This window comes from Camarhynchus parvulus, chromosome Z (genome assembly GCF_901933205.1).
Source record: "Camarhynchus parvulus chromosome Z, STF_HiC, whole genome shotgun sequence".
Taxonomy (NCBI): domain Eukaryota; kingdom Metazoa; phylum Chordata; class Aves; order Passeriformes; family Thraupidae; genus Camarhynchus; species Camarhynchus parvulus.
In genome coordinates this window covers 56,591,419-56,609,039 of record NC_044601.1, presented here as the reverse complement: position 1 = coordinate 56,609,039, position 17,621 = coordinate 56,591,419, and the positions used below count along the sequence as shown (strand labels likewise).

Sequence of the window (17,621 nt, the reverse complement as noted above, 5' to 3'; positions counted from 1 at the left end):
GTGGATTTTTTTTTTTTTACCTTTAATAATGGGTCACCTTCAAATTAAAGTAGAAATTCCACTGGACTTGGCACAGTTAGATTTTTATAGACAGTTATCTGTTCCTCAGCTAACCCATCCTTATTATCTTAATAGCAGATTCCACTCCCTCTCACTTAGATAAACAAAAGAGATGCATGCAACAGTTCAAAAAATTTGTGCAGATCAGCAAGCACTTGTTACATTTAATTAGAAGCTTACAATCAATGTATTTCTGATCCCAAAATGAGTACTGATTGGCTGCTTCTGACCATTTCCCAATTCAAAATAAACAAGGCTGAAAGTTTATTCTGCCATTTAAAAAATCAGTAATTCTTCATTGTGTGTCCCAAACATAACAGGTAACAGTCTGACTTCCTCCTTCTTCAGACGCCTCTATGTGCAGCCAATCTTGCTTCTCACAATACAGGAGAATTTTTAAGCAAACAATAGCTATCAGTCTGTGAGTCTGAGAAGTGGGGTGTTTTTATCTCTTATCTCTTTTTCTTTTCTCTTATCCTTCACATCAACAGAATTGTCTGCCTCTGAATTGTTACAATTATTAAGTGTCTGTCTGTACTTCAGATAAGAGTGTGTAAAACACCACACAGACTAAAACTAGAGAACAACAGAATTAAGTAAAGAAAAAAAAGTCCTTCACTGTGTATGCATGTCAGATTTCACCAGGTTAACTTTGCAGGACATGTTAACAAATGTAATTGATTTCCGGTTAACTTCCTGTTTTCAACAAGTTCACAGATACATTGATATTGGATTTCCAGTAGTTTATATTTCATCAGTATCTTACTATGCCAAATGCCATTCCATATTTGTATCAATGATCAGAAACTAAAGTAAATCTCAGCAAGTGGGAAACAATCCTGAAAACCCCAGTTAATCACTGTATCTTTGAAGACAAGCCTGACCTGCAGCTATTTTGATGAAAAGGAGCAGAGTTGGCTTCAAGTCTCTACTCCTAGGCACCAGAACTGCCTGCTTAAATTCAGTTAAATGTTCAGTCAGTTACACAAACAGAGATGGAAACAAGCACCAGAATTTGGAAATCCCTCCTGCCAAGACAGTATCTGAATTACTACTCTACACAAACCTTTTTCTTCTCCCTGTAAATGGGTTTGAGAATTTCAATCTTCAGCCTTGACCAATTAAGGAGTCAGGCAACACTCAAATTTTTAGTTGCCTCAGTTCGCTACTGATGAGCTAAGACAGCTGATACTGCTCAGTACTGAGGATGTACTAGACACCATCCAGAGATATTTCCTTCTGATTCCCTGGGTTTTAACTCTTACACCCAAACACAACATTCTGAATTCCACTTTGAAAGAATGACATTTAGAAGTTAAGTCAAGGATGGTTCAAAATATTTGTCCTAAGTCTGTGGGGGTTTGCATCTTCGTCTGATTTGTCCATAAAAGACAGAATTGCAAAGTAATATTAATAATGCATCTTGCAAAAAGATTGATGATTTTTAAAATGGCATTGAAAATGCAATAACACTCACAGTGGACACAGTTCACAGCAGATCTACTAACAACTGATAAATGGAATTATGGCAAGAACGATGTCACATCAGCTGCTCACTGACAAGAAAATTCTACCCTATCATACATGGATAGAAGAGCAGAAAGACAGAAAGAGATGGAATGTAGGTGGAAGGCTTTGATCTACTTAAATTCTTTAAATGCCAGACTGAACAAGGTATAAAGGACAAGTGTCTAGAAGAAAAGATTCTTTATTTAATTTTTAGATAGAAAAATACTTGAAACCTTTCTTAAAAACAAAACATGAGAATGTTTTGCTGCATTGGCACTGTAAGTCATGGCAAATATCATGGTATTTTTTTGTGATAGTTCTGTAAGGCACAAAGAAATAACTGAAGTCCCCAAATGTATTATCCAGAGATGCTTATATAACAAATATATTTTCCAAATAACATCTTACAAACAAACAAACAACAAACAAAACCCCGAGCCAACCCCCAAACAAAACAAACAAAAAACCCTAAAGAAACAACAGCCTCTTCCATAAATCATTTACTAGAAATAGTCCAGAAGAGTTTGTCTTGATCTTACTGCCAAACTGCATTTAGCTTTTATTAGGCATATAAAAAAACTTAACAGAGAGTGAAGAAAAAGCTAAGAGAGTAGTCTATCTTTTACATATTGCTATGCCTTAGCAACTCCCAAGGCACCAATATTTTTTCAGAATAGGCTGCTTCATGTTTTTAAATATTATCATTTCAGACAAAGAAAAAGGGCAAAAAGATTGGAAGAAACTTCTAGATCAGCTAGTTCATCTTCATTCACAAGACACAGCCAAATGTCTGTATCTCATTATGGACTGATATTTATGTAATTGACTAAATTTTAGAGACCACAACTGTGATAGCTCTGTGGTTTGCCTAATCTATGTTGCTATGTATTTGATTTTATTTTCAAGAAGTTTTGCATAAAGTCTTACGTGAATCTTCTCAAACAGAGCCTAAGCATAATCTCTTCCTCTTTCATCCACACTTACTTTATTTAACAAATTTGAAGGCTCTTGCTTTGTTTCCCCTTCAAAGGCTGATCACAGCGAACACAAGTCCTGATCAGCACCAGTTGTACAGCAACAAAGGAATTACTCACCAAAGCAGAGCAGAGTGTCAGGAGAAGGCAATCCAAGGAGAGAGGTTAGACCACTGATCCTGATTTGAAATCCCCCCAGCCCATCTCCAGAATACCATGTAAGATAAAGGGGTATGTTGACTATACTATATAGGGTTTACTATGTTTCAATTCCCTACCTCTACTACAGTGGTTTTTGCAGCTTTGCACATAGGTTGGTTGAAGTTTCTTGCAGTTTTCCTGAAAAACAAAACAAAAAAACCAAAATTAATAAATATTTAAGGCCATAATAGTACAATGAAAGACTTTTCAGAGATAAGCTACTAGAGGAATGTCTGTATTTTAAGCATCACAAAGCTTTTTGCCAAATAGAACGAAGAACTAATTTAAAAAATTATAAGGAAGAAAAAAGTATTATGGAATTGTGTCAGATGCATCTGAAATGAAATAGTATTTTTCTACATTAGGAAGTATTTATTACAGCTCTTTTGACTTTAAATCAGCACACTGTTTAATGGAAATTGGGTATGTTACTGATATCTTTATTTATTGGATCCAAAAGCAGCAGCAAGCTGGACTTTGTACAATGCCATTATTTCACTGCACAAAGAATGAAATTAATCTCCACAGGGGACCAGTACCAGGCCTAACAATCTCTCAAGTAAGCTTTCCTAACTCAGACTAGGATTACCTACAAAAAAAAAAAACCAACCAAACAAAGAAAACCACCAAAAAACCCAACAAGATAAAAAACCCCAAACCTCTGTCAGTTTTGGCACTCACTTTAAGACTCTGGCATTCACTCTAAGTATTCCCACAAAGTATTTCTGTACCGAGGAAAAAGAACCTCTAGAGAATAAAAGCAACAAAACATGAATACATGTGCCACTGCTCCAAGATACTAGGAGCATAGGGGAAACAAGCCATCTGTGTCAGCCACTCCACGTGTTTTCAGAAAACAAACAAAGCAGCGTGGCACATTTAATAATTAAGAAATACTGTAAAGGCTTTAGTGGTGTTCCACTGCTAGCTTCACATCATTTTTCTCTGTTAAAAAGCAGAATTCTTGAAAAATTTTCCTCAAAATCCATGAAACCACGTTTCAAAACAAGATAAAACCTCTTTCCCACATCGATTTTCCACAGAAACATTTTTTTCCCCCCTGACCATCCTTATTTCACAGACTCATAGAATCATTTAAGCTGGGTAAAAGCCCTTAAGACGAAGGAGTCCAGCCTGCAGGGGCTCTCCCCCAACCTCCCCCGGGGCCAGCACCGTGCCCGGCGCCGCAGCCGCTCCGAGCCTCGGGGCGCTGCTGCCCCCGCCTGGCTCGGGGGCAGCGCCGAGGGACGCGGCCACGGCGCGGCGACGCCGGCAGCTCAGCCGGGATCACCCGGCACACACCGACACCATCACAGCTATACCCACAGTCACCTGTGTCGGGGAAACCCCGTTTTATTGGCAATATATAGCAGCTGTGAAGCCTCTAACAAAGGGTCAACCCTGTCCTGGGGGCATCAGGCACAGCATCGCCAGCCGGGCAAGGGAGGGGATTGTCACACTCTCCTCTGCACTGGGGCAGCCTCACCTCAAGTGCTGGGAGCAGTTTTGGGTGCCACAACATAAAAAAGATACTAAACCATTAGAGATTGTGCAAAGGAGGGTCACAAGGATGATGAAGGGCCTGGTCTGTTCAGCCTGAGGGAGACTGAGGGGGCACCTCACTGCAGCTATGTCTTCCTTGTGAGGGGAAGAGGAGGGGCAGGAACTGATCTGATCTCTGCTCTGTGGTGACCAGCGACAGGACCCAAGGGAATGGCCTGAAGCTGAGTCACGGGAGGTTTAAATTGGACATCTGAAGAAAGCTTTTCAGCCAGAGGGTGGTTGGGCATTGGAACAGGCTCCCCAGGGGAGTGGTGACAGCACCAGCCTGACAGAGCTCAAGAAGTGTTTGGACCACACTCTCAAGGCACAGGGTGTGACTCCTGGGGATGGTGGTGTGCAGGGCCAGAGGTTGGACTTTGATTATCCTTGTGGGTCCCTTCCAATTCAACATATTCTATGATTCTATGATTTTATGAATATCTTCTGCCCATGGATCTTTTGGGTGGCTATACAGACCCAAAAGTAGGATGTAACAATAAGAAACAAAAGGAAAAAAACCCACAACGTGAATTTACACTCTCCTCTGAGAGGCGAAAACAATACTAGTTAATAGTGATTCAGGGAAAACTCCCCTAAACTAGGCAAAGAAGCAAATGAGAGGAAAAATAGAGATATAAAAACAGAGTTAAAATTGCTAAGAAATGGATACAGATGGGGGAAAGGAAGATGACAAAATAATTCAATATTTCATCCCATGTAACTACTTTTCTGAGCCAAAGACTTTCTCTAGATTGTAGGGGCTACTCTGCCAGTAAAAGAAACTGATATAAAATTATTTTTACATAGGGAAAAAACTACAAGAAAATATTTCATAATATTAATTTGACATTAAGAAGAGCTAATGGTCTCTAATCTGACATAATTTATAAAAGCTTCTGCCATTTAAACTGTTCTTGAGTTAGGTAAAGTTGTTTCAGAAGCAGAACTCTTTTACAGGATCAAAAGCTTTATTTCTTAAGAACACACCATCCAGAAGTTTTATGGGATCAAAGGCCTTATTTCTAAAGAGCACATCATCCAGATGTGCTACACTTATTTTCCAACACAGAATAATGTTAACAAGTCAGCACTAGGAAATTCAAAAACTAGCTAGACAAATTTGCGTTTTTATTTTAAGAAAAATTTCTTGACATCTAGATTCAGCAACGTCTACAAAGTTCCATTGTTCCACTGGATTTCTAAACTCACCCAAATTGACATCTTTTCTCCCAGAGGCAAAAGATAGCAAACTAGCTCATAGCAGACTAAACCAACAAACTACATCCACTACATATCTAGTGATATGAAGATGCAGAGACACCTCAGGTATGAGCTGAATTTATGTATTGCAGAACGAGTTGAAGTGTGAAGAGATGACCTGACATGACTGTCACAGACGAGACTCCAACTCAGGTTATCCCTTCAACATTTCTGCTTCTTTGTCAATAGTCTATTTCCATCACCAACAAGCCACGTGTTTGCTTGTAAAGCCGAGGTACATTGGGCTAGAACAACTAGCAGAATGGGACCAGCTGAAAAGGGAGGGAAGCCAAAGGAGACAGACATCACTCTCCATGATATTTGAAAAGTCATGGCAGTCAGGTGAAGTACCAGGTGACTGGAAAGAGGGAAAGATGGCTCCCATCTTTAAAAATTATATAAAGGAGGACCCTAGGAACTACTGACCTGTCAGCCTCACCTCTGTGCCTGGGAAGATCATGGCACATACTCCTAGAAGGTGTGCTAAGTGACAGGGAGGACAGGGAGGTGATTTAGGACAGCCAGCAAAACTTCACTTCTGTTAGCCAAGTCCTGCCTAACAAATATAGTGGTCTTGTATGATGGAGTGACTACATCAGTGGATGCGAAATGGTTATAGATGTAATTTATCTGCGCTTCTGTAAAACCTTTGATGTGGCTTTACAGTCCCACAACATCATTGTCTCTAATTTGGAGAAAGATGGATTCGACTGCATAGACTGTTTGGTAGATGAGGAATTGGTTCAATAGTCACACCCAGAGGTTAATGATCAATGGCTCAAGAGACCCGGTGGACATCTGTGACAAGTGGTGTCCCTCAGGGGTCTGTACTGGGACCAGTGTTATTTGATATCTTCAATAATGACAAAGACAAAGGAATCGAGTGCATCCTCAGCAAATGAGCAGATGACACCAAGCTGAGTGGTGCTGGTGACACTTCTGAAGGATGAGATAGCATCCAGAGGCACCTGGACAAGCTCAAGAAGTGCCCCTTGGGAATCTGATGAGGTTTAACAAGGCCAGGTGCTGGTGCTGCACCTGGGTAGGAACAGCCCCTGGTACCAGCACAGGCTGGGCATGAACAGCCCCAGAGCAGCCCTGCCCAGAAGGGCTTGGGGGTGCTGTGGGTGAGAGGCTGCACACGGCCCAGCCATGGCACTCACAACCCAGAGAGCCAAACGTGTCCTGGGCTGCATCCAGAGCCTGTGGGCAGCAGGGCAGGGAGGGGATTCTGCCCCTCTGCCCTGCTTTGCTGAGACCCACCTGGAGCACTGCATCCAGCCCTGGGCTCCCAGCACAGGGAGGTCAGGGACCTGCTGGGGCCAGTTCAGAGGCTACCAAGATGATCAGAGGTCTCACACAAGGAAAGGCTGAGAGAATTTGAATTGTTAAGCCTGGAAAAGAAAAGGCTTCAGGGTGACCAAATTACAGCCTTCCAGTACCTGAAGGGAGTATTCAACATAGATGGACTTTTCACAAGGGCACGTAGTGACAAAACAAGGGAAAATGGCTTCAAGTTGAAAGAGGGGAGGTTTAGTTTTGATATTACAGAGAAATTCTTTACTGAAGGTGGTGAGGAAATGAAACAGGTTGCCCAGAGAAGTTGTGGATGCCCCATCCCCAGAAGCATTCAAGGTCAGGCTGGATGGACAACTAAGCAACCCAACTCAGTGAAGTGTCTTCCTGCCCACAGCTGGAGGCTGGAACTGGATGATATTTAAGATTCCTTCCAAACCAGGCCATTCTGGGATTCTCTGACTATCCACAGAAGCAGTGACACTCCCCAATGCTGTCCCTAACGAGCAAAGCCCCAAGGGAGGTTAAGACCTTTCTTAGACAAAAGCTAAGAATTGTTAAGTGGTGCAGAATAGTTCACTCAGCATGAAGATGCCTGAAATGAAATCCACCACAACATGCTGTATGGGACAAAAGATCTAGGACCCATGAAGTAGAACTTTAAAAAAAAAACCAAACCAAACCAAACAGTTTTAAAAGTGGCTTTCTAAAGAAGTTGGTGCCATTCTGAATTCTAAGAAAACAGCATAGCTTGCTGTATGAGAATAGGAAAAAAAATAATGCCAGCCTGTGGTCCAAGTGTATCTTAAGTATACTTACACTTACACCCTCTAAATTTATAAAAGCTCTTAGCTTGACGGTGATTAACAGTTTGGCAGACACACCACTGCTACTGGCTTCACACTGTCATAGGAAACACACTGTGAATAGTACCACACTGCTGCGAAAGTGGTAGCAGACTGCAAGTTATAAGATGACCCTATGTTTCTCTGTTCTTTCTATGTTATCAGATAATCATGTCTCATCCAGAAACAGAATAGGTCACTGCTTATCATAAGCACATTCCTTTGAGCTAGCAATATTTTGTATGGAATAGGACACCAGGTGATGATCAGTTTACATCTTCAATTAGTTACAGCTGAAGGGAGGAGTCAAGATTTTTAGGTCTTCGCTCCAGATGGAAGTAGTATCTGTTATCAGGTGCATTGTGTGAATGTGGGAGACATAACAAAGACTTCTGAAAGGAACAGAAAGAAGGAAAAGCAGAGAGAACAAGAGAACATAAAGGAAGAGGGGAAAAGGAGAACACAACCAGTCTTTCCATGGAGAATGAAAGAACTTTTGAGAGGTATCTACTATGCATCAGTATGCATCAGTAGAAAGATACTGGAAAAAAGCACAGAGAGTAGTGGCTCAGGATCAAAGACAAGGCCAAGGGGGAAGAGAGTTTCCTGTATTCAATGTACCAGACCCTAAGGAGAGCAGTTTAGCAGCCATCAAATTCATCTGCACACATACAAGAAAGTACAGCTTTCAATCAGAAACCATGTTGTCTTGCCAATGGGCAAGTCAGGATGCCAAGTGTTGGGCAAAATAAAAACTTATTTATAAATTTTCAAGTATTTTAATTTAGTATTAATTATGTGGCTATATAAAATATATATATATAGATATATACATAAAGAAAAGCATTACTTTATGGGTGTTATTTTGTACACATATTTTTCAGTTGTTTTTCCAACTCCTTGTTTGTTCCATACAAAGACAGACTCTCAATCCGCACGTGCTTGTAATAACCTGCACATGTTAACTACAACACTCACCTTTTCATCTGATAGCCATAAGACAAACAAATAAAAACCAGGCATTAAACATAAGCAAACCTCTCCCCTGCTTCAGTTCAGGACAAACCAGAACACAAACAGAGCATCTCATAAAAAAGATTTTCCCAGTAATGCAACATCAAACTTTTCATTGCAAAGATGTTTAAATTCATATGATGCCTTTCCCTACACCACTGGTGATGATGAAATAAACTTTAAACACAGTTTTCTTTAGACAGAATCCGGTTTCCCATCACTGACTGGCCAGTAGACTGACTCAGTTTCCTTCTCTTCTGTTGTGCATGAACCTGTACTTCTTGGGTAAGCCTTTAATTGCTCAAGAAAAAGGACCCAAACTAACATGAATATTGAAAGAAAGAGAATGTCACTAAGTTTCTCAACAACCATCATAATGACTTCGGTCTGCTGTGCCTCATTTTTAACTATGAATGCTTTACTTCATAGTTATGTTTCAATTCTCAAAAGTTATTAGAAAAAGCAATTACATTTTGGTGTTTTATAGCAGTGTAATTTGACAGTAGGGAAAGACACTATGAAAGAATATGAAATCAGTAAAACATTATTTTGCCATAACACAGGAGGCAGGATTCTCCTTCTCATTCATTACCTAAACTGTAAAATAATCTTTTCCCACCAGTAAACAAGTCATACCTGAAAATTATGTTTCCTGCACGATCAGCCTTCCATGCCTTCACAAGAGCAAAATCTCCTGTAATAGATTCCTCTAGAATAAAGTGACGGCCATCAAACTCCCTCACCTATAGAGAAAAGTCCAAAATTGAGATGTAGGTTCTTCCAACAGATATCACATGTAATACTTATTTTAGGGGTTAATTTTGCAGACTATTATATTTCAGACTATTTTTGTACTCTGTAAAGTTTTTACTGAAAAGCTGTATGATAACAGAGAGGCATGGAAACCCCAGTTTTATCTCAGACTATAAACCCCAGTTTTATCATAGTGTCTCTAGGGAAACATCATGAGAATCCGTATTCCACCTGCTCCATCTACTGGAATTAGACATGCTCTGTGCTGCACATCTACCAGCTAGTCAAAAACTGAAGTGCTAAAGCAGAATTACTGAAAAAGGTCAAAAGCACTGCCCACCACCAAATCCAAAATTAAGTCAATCAAGATAGACTACTCAAATCATGTCATCTAACAGGCTGAGTTTCATTTGGTTTTCTCTGTATTAATGATCAATATTTGGAATGAATGATACTATGCCTGAAGCCAAAATATGGAAGAGGGACAGAGCTAGTCTTTCAATCCTATATAGAGAGATGAAGGACCACCACTCTTAACAATGTAGAAGGTGAGAGTATACACAAATATTACTTGAGAGCTTTTTAAAGTTGCTGAAAGGGGAAGTATGAGAAAAGTGTATCAGATGTCAGATTGCCAATACCATAAAAGGCGATCTGAGCCTTTATAAAATGATGCTTCTGTGCAAAATGGATGTGGAGAATGGTATCAACAAATCACACTAGTCATGGTTTTAGCACTCCATCATTATTAGACTGAGTAAGGGAGATTTTCCCACAAATGTCAAAAGAAAAACAAAATAAGAAAAATGTTATTAAAATTATAAGCTGTTTATTGAACGAAACATTCTTCGAAGCGCTGAAACATCATAATGATGTATGCAGTAAAAAAATTAAGGCAATATAAAATATTAAGACAATGTATAGATACTGCAAATAGTCATGTATAAAATACATGAAAGCCGTGGGTTAGAGTGGAATTACCTTTACCCCAGAAAAGTTCTTGATGTGAAATTTAATGTTGTATGCAGCCTAATTGGAACACACAATATTAGCCCCACCCATTTCTTCAAGAAACATTATGGCACTGAGACATCTCTTCCCTTCTCCAAATTCTACATCCAACTTCAAAATGAAACCCTTGTTTCTACCTTGAAAGCCCCAGTCTTTTTATTTCTTTGCAATTTTAAAAACTGAGACTAAATTGCATTTGAAACGTTGGGAAATGCATTTCCTGAAATTTGTGTCAACTGAGATCTTACCATTTAACATGAGAATGCCCTATTTCTTCTAAGGCTGAAGCTCCATGCGCAGCTGCAGGGCTGCTTACTGCATAGTGCAGTATTTAAGGAGCACCTGCCCCACTAACAGGTTTTCCTTTGAACTTAGTTTGAATACACAGCAAACCTGGTCAAAGAACAGTAACATGAAGAGTAACTCAGCAAGGCAAGCTTTCACTTAGACCAGGTCTTGATGCTAAATCACTCTAGAACTGTAAAAACTTCTTTAACAAATCACAGAGGACAGCAGTAAGCAACGGAAGCAAAGCTAATGTCTCTGGTACCACAGACATCCAGTTAAACGAATACAGTAAAGCTAAACTTAACTCCTTCTTAAAGTAGGAGTAAATATGTTAAAAATTAATTTTTCAGTGCTGAAGGCTTCCTAATGGTGATCAGACCTCTTACCTCTCTTGGCTGGCTGGCAATGGCAATGGTGCCATCTGAGTTGTACTTGATGGGTGCACCCCCTTCCTGCACCAGTGTCCCATAACCAGTACTGGTGTAAAATGCTGGGATTCCTGCTCCTCCTGCTCTAATACGTTCAGCAAGTGTACCCTATGGGAAAACACATTTAAAAAATCATCATTTGGTAACAACAAATCAAACTTTGATGAATGGCTTGCATTAACTTCATTTTATATCCTGTTCATTCCTTCTGCACACAGTAAACAGGTGTGATCATCTATTTCTTCCTCACATTTTAGTTTTCCCATGTACGACTAGTACTGCATATGGAAAGAAAAGCTTGACACACAGTCATGAACTGCTTGAGATGACACTGTCATACAACCACCTCCCAGATGCCAGGGCCCAGCACTTGGCTATGTCTCCCCTCCTTCAGTTTGTTTCCCTATGAATTATTCTTGAGAATGGTACAGAGTTATTTTTCTCTTTCCTACCCAGCTACATATCCTAGAAGGTTTTTCTTCTCTAACAGATGTACATTCTTCAACATTCTAAGAAAAACTTCAGAACCCATTCCTAGTCAAAACAGCCAAGCATGGCAGATTGAGAGAGAAAGAGGGAGTCCAGTAATTTGGGTTGCCCGTGCCAAGAATACCAAAAAGCCAACAGAGCAGTTTTTATACTCTCTTTGACCACCCTGTCTGCACTCTTCTCTATGTCCAGCTATAGTAAAGGATGCTAACAGCAAAAATTCCTCATTTGCCTTAATTATGGACTTACGGCCAAAGATGTGTGTTTGGTTTTCATTAGTGTCATTTCCCAGATTTTTTTTTAATATTCTCTTGGATTCAAAGCAAGACAATAACATCATCGTCAATTACCCAGTTTAACAGCCTCTAGGACACAGATTTTATTTTCCCCAGTTATCCTGCAAGAAGCACAATGGCCTCTGGTTAGCTTTCAAAATGGTGGCAAGAGGCAGATGCAAACCATGCAATGATACAGAGTCCTGTGTTCTAAGAAGCCTTATCATTTCATGATCTCACCGTGATGTCTTCCTTACTGTGCAACAATAATACAAAAGTGTCCCATTTTGCCGAAGGTTATACCACTCTATTTTAGGAAAGACTATTTTTCTTGACACAAATATTTCAAATCCCCACATCTCCTAGCAGGTAATTAATTCACCTTACTGTTTCCCCTTATATACTGTAGACCCATTATCTCCATGCTGGATCTACATAACATATCTCTAGTCCACAGAGCCAACTACGGGTCTAAAGACTTCATGGTCACCTAGGTGAACGTACTGAACATTAAATAGGAAGGAAAAAATGCATTGTGAGATTTGTGACATTTGAAACATCAGACATGACAAGTGTCTGGCTATTTTCAGGTCTGCTGACTGGGTATAAAGGAACTGTTCCACTCATGTCTGTAATTCTAAGAAACATTCTCTCACAGCATCCTCATAGGCAAGCTCAGGTAGAGTGGACTAGATGAGAGGGCAGTGAGATGAATTGAGAACTGGCTGAATGGCAATCCCAGAACACTGCAATCAGTGGCACAGAATCTAGTTGGAGACCTGTTACTGGTGGTGCCTCCAGGGGTCAATAGAGGGCCCAGTATCATTTAACTTTTCATCAGTGGCTTGGAGGAAGGGCAGATGCTTCCTCAGCAGGTTTGCTGATGACACAAAGCTGGGAGGGGCGGCCGATACCCCTGCAGCCCTGCAGAGGGACCTTGGCAGGTGGGAGAGATGGGCAGAGAAAAACAATGTGAAATTCAGCACAGGAAAACACAGGGTCCTGCACCTGAGGAGGAATGATCCCATGCACTCTACAGGCCAGGGGCTGGCCTGCTGGGAAGCAGCTCGGTGGAGAAGGACCTGGGAGTCCTGGTATCCATGAGCCAGCAGTGTGTCCTCGGGCAAAGGCCAGTGGTGTACTGAGGTGCATCAGGAAAAGCATCTTCAACAGGAGATGGGAGCTTCATCGTGGGAGCTGACTCTGCCCCTCTACTGAGCCCTGGTGAGGCCATGTCTGGACTGCTGTGTCCAGTTCTGGGCTCCTCAGGACAAGAGAGAAACTGAACTCCTGAAGATGATCCTGGAGTGAAGAGTAACAAAGATGCTTAAGGGAATGGAGCATCTCATGAGAAAAGGCTGAGGGAGTTTGGCCTGTTCAGCCTCGAGCAGAGGTGACTGAGAAGGGACCTTATCAATGCCTGTAAATATCTGAAGAAGGGGTATCAAGAGGAGGGACCAGGCTCTGTTCAGGGGTCCTGAGCAACAGGACAAGAGACAAGAGACAGATGCTGATGCACAAGAAGTTCCACCTGAACATGAGGAAGGAATTCTTTACTGTGACATTGACCACACACTGGAACAGGTTGCCCAGAGAGGTCATGTAGTCTCCTTCACTGGAGATATTCAAGCACCATCTGAACACAATCTTGTGCCATGTGCTCTGAGATGACCCTGCTTGAGCACAGAGGTTGGACCAGATGACCTGCTATGGATCCTTCCAACCTGACTCATTCTGTGATTCACAAGAGAAGCAGCTCAAGATACCAATCTTAATGAAAACTTAACACAGTTGTTTTTCTCAGACATTTATATAAATAGATATTTAAAGCCCAAATTTTATGTGTCACCTCTGAAAATGCCACACACTAACATGCTGTAGTCTTTGAAGTTAGAACACCAACTTCACAGAAGCTGATCTCAATAGAACATAACTGATATCAATGATTTTAGGATCTCATTGCGTTCATGCTATTTGGGTAGCTTGGCAGTGGTAAAATAATTAAAAATATGGTGCTAAAAAAATAAAGTTTTAAATTTGCTTATAACAGTATACAAAGAATAATTTTGCTAAGAGTTAATGAACAAGCCAAAAAGAGTTTTATCTCACAATGAATGAAATCTCCGTATTTAATTCCTGCCCACTAGATGGCAAGCATTGCACATGCAACATCCCCAAAACCCGCCACCAAGACAGGAACAGAGCAGCTTCTTAACTTCCTTCCCTTTATATAGGGCCACAGTACTGAGCATACTTTATGCCTTTTTCTACCATCTCCATATGTGTGTGTGTATATTTATACATATTTATATATATATTTAAAGCTTCAGATGAATATAATCTATTAATAATTAATTCGTTCCATTAAAGGAATTCACACAAATAACACACAATCAGTTCTTAACAGATGCATGACCCTAAGATGGTGTATTGGCTTTGCAAGGTTTTGGTAGCTAGAGGGGTTGTTTCTGTGAGAATATGCCAGAAGTTTCCCCCAGCATCCACAGAACCAGTGCCAGCTGGTTCCAAGACTAAGCCCATCAGCAACACTGGTAGTGCCTCTGGGACAGCATATTGAAGAAAGAGACCTTCTTGCACAGATGTAAGTAAAATCCAGAGCAGAGAGGAGTGAGAATATGTGAGAGGAACAGCTCTGCAGGCATCAAGGTGAGTGAAGGAAGAGGGTCAGGAGCTGCTCCAGGTGCCAGAAAAGAGATTCCCCCGCAGCCTGTGGCAAGACCATGGTGAGGCAGCTGTGCCCATGCAGCCCATGGTGGGCCACAAAATCCACCTGCAGCCCCTGAAGGATCCCACACCCGAGCAGCTAAATGCCTGAAAGAAGGCTTGACCCCATGGGAAGCCCATGCTGGAGCAGGCTCCTGGCAGGACCTGTGGCCCCAAGGAAAGAGGAGCTCACGCTGGAGCAGGTTTGTTGGCAGGACTTGTGACTCCACAGGGAATCCACATTGGAGCAGGAAGAAGGTAGGGCTGGGGTAAAGTGTATGTAGGGGAAGGGGGTGTTAAGATTTAGTTTTACTTCTCTTAGCCCACTCTGATTTGACTGATATAAACTAAATTAAGTTCCCCAAGATGAGTCTATGGTGCACAAGATCATAACTGGTGAGTGATCTCTCTCTTTACTTATCTCAACCCATGAGTCTTTTGTTATGACACCTGTCCAGCTGAGAGGAGTTGAGAGTGAGGCTTTGGTGAGCACCTGGAATCTCTCTCTTTATCTCAACCCATGAGTCTTTTGCTATATTTTCTCCTCCCTGTCCAGCTGAGAGGAGTTGAGAGTGAGGCTTTGGTGAGCACCTGGAATCCAGTCAGGGTCAGCCCACCACAGACGGCAAGTGTCTTCTGCGCACAAGCAAAACATTTTGATTGAAAAAGAATTTTTAAGAGCACTTAGGCATTATTCTGCTTAATATTTTAGATGAAAATAAACCACTCTCCTAGAGACACTCCTTACCTGTGGTGTAAGCTCAACTTCAAGCTCACCAGATAAATACTGGCGTTCAAATTCAGCGTTCTCTCCAACATACGATGACACCATGCGTTTTATCTGCTTTGTCTGAAGCAGAAGACCAAGTCCAAAATTGTCAACACTGTGTAGAAAATGCAAAAAAACAGACAAAACAGTTTTATTGTAAAAAAATGCTTGATAAGCTGTAATGACTTAACAAAAGGACAGAGTTATCTCCCCCACACATAACGAATTGAAGACAAAAAACAAATTCCAGCCTTTAGAGGGTAAAGCATCAAAGCTACAATTAAAATTTAATATTTCAGTTTTTAGACCTCATCTCTTCCAAGGCACAGAATACATCCAAACAGTTCCAGTTAAAGTCATTTCATATGTTAGCAGCTAAAAAATACCAGCTTGACAAGTGGTGTTGTTTTACATATCTGATCCTATAAAAAGCCTTACCAAATTAATAAAAAGTCAGACATGGCTTTGAGTGAATAAAGACATATTTTTGTTTATACTCCTGCTCACTGGGAAAAAGACAAGTGATTGCTTAGCAGCCCAAGAAGAAAGGCACATTGATATTTGTAATGCTAGTTTCTATATGAAGTAAGAGACTTTTTGTATTTAAATTTTCTTGTAAAAGTAAATAATTAAATCTCTTACTAAATAACTGCCTACTCCAACAAAGGATTTTGGCACTACAAACAAGATCTTCTTGTCTATGTCAACTGAAGCTGAATGCCAGAGATGCTATACAACATTTTTCTTGTGCCAGTGCTTCTGAAGTTCTGATATCCTTCATTATGTTTGTATGCTACACTGTGTACTTCTGGATTAGAAACATTTTTCAGGAGTTCCTACAACCAAGGTTTCTCTGTAAAAAATGCTACTTCAATTCAAGGAAATACGAGGTTAACATATAAACATGGAAGTCAACATGGATGATATTATAAAGACATGTTTTTTTCACTTTTCCAGCCCATTATGCAGGATGCCAGCAGACTGGTAAATGTATGTGAAGCTCCTCCACATTCATGTTGGTCTCTGTATGATATAAGCAGAGAACTCAGACCTTCCAGTCCCTCTACAGAAAAGATGCCATGATGCAGAATTACCTCACAAAAAATGATGTATATCTGCCCTGAATTGGCTCAATTCAATATGACTTAATTATCCAAACAATGGCTTGACATTTCGGGATAAGAAATATGGAAAAATATTAAAATAATCTTTTAAGTTATCAATCCTTCAGCACTTTGTAACTAACACATATGTGCTTACAATATATGAATAGTGTTGAAAACACCCTTCCTGAAGAAGAGCTCCAAACTAAGACCAGATTAAAAAACTTAACTATTATGCAGTATTCATTTTCAAATATAGAAGTGGAAATGCTTGCCAGCCATAGCACAGGCTGCAGTGCTGCAGGTGAAGGGAGAGGGGCTGAGAGAGCAGGACCAGCACCAGTTCTTCCTCTCCCACCACAATACTCTGAGAGCTGCATGGACAGACATGCAGCCCCAGTGCCTTCACAACTGCATGCATCATGAGCACTATTTTAAGGTTAGGACTATTTTAGGAGGTGACCCACTTCAATGCATACTCAGGCACTTTGGAAACTGGAATGAGAGGAAGTGAAACAAGCTTCTCTGACCTGGTTCTCTGAATTTATTCTATGTTCTCTAGATACAAAAAAATGTGATTTATTATAAAAGCTTCCTCCACTCTACAACTCTGACCGGTTAAAAAAAAGTTAAAAATCGAACCATGATGCAACTTCCAAAATGTTCTGGTGCCAAAGCCTTGGGACTAAAATGTGCGTTGCCTAGAAACAACCCGTGTTTCTAACCCACCACAAGACAAAAATCCTCCAGCTTGAAACTAGAAGAGCTAAGAATAGAGAAGAAAGAGGAGTCTTGTGGGCAAAAGAGATTACAAAAAAGAATAAAAAATTTAAAAGCCAGAATTTCCTGTATAGATTAATTCAAAGCAGGACAATTCCTCTCACATTAAAACTATCTAACCTTTACATCTCATTGTAAAAGACAGTAAACAAATGTAAAAGACCAGTCAACATCTGATGGCAGTTAAACAGGTTGGTGTAATTATGGCACTGTGTGGCAAACATGCAGAATTGAAACAAAACTGTACAGTGCTTTCTAGTGCAAGAACAACAGGAAGCTTCCTGAACTGCTCGCAAGCCA

The 17,621-nt window shown here is 40.6% G+C and overlaps 1 protein-coding gene across 1 annotated transcript in view; it reads right to left on the bottom strand.

Annotated features, from left to right (window-relative positions):
- Nucleotides 1-17,621, bottom strand: part of OXCT1 (3-oxoacid CoA-transferase 1) — an 83,345-nt gene that overhangs the window by 51,190 nt on the left and 14,534 nt on the right. The window contains exons 4-7 of the mRNA XM_030969290.1: nt 15,418-15,553; nt 11,140-11,289; nt 9,338-9,444; nt 2,822-2,882 (exon numbers count right to left, since the gene is read on the bottom strand). Of these exons, the coding sequence (XP_030825150.1) occupies nt 2,822-2,882; nt 9,338-9,444; nt 11,140-11,289; nt 15,418-15,553 (454 nt within the window). The remainder of the gene's footprint in view (nt 1-2,821; nt 2,883-9,337; nt 9,445-11,139; nt 11,290-15,417; nt 15,554-17,621) is intronic.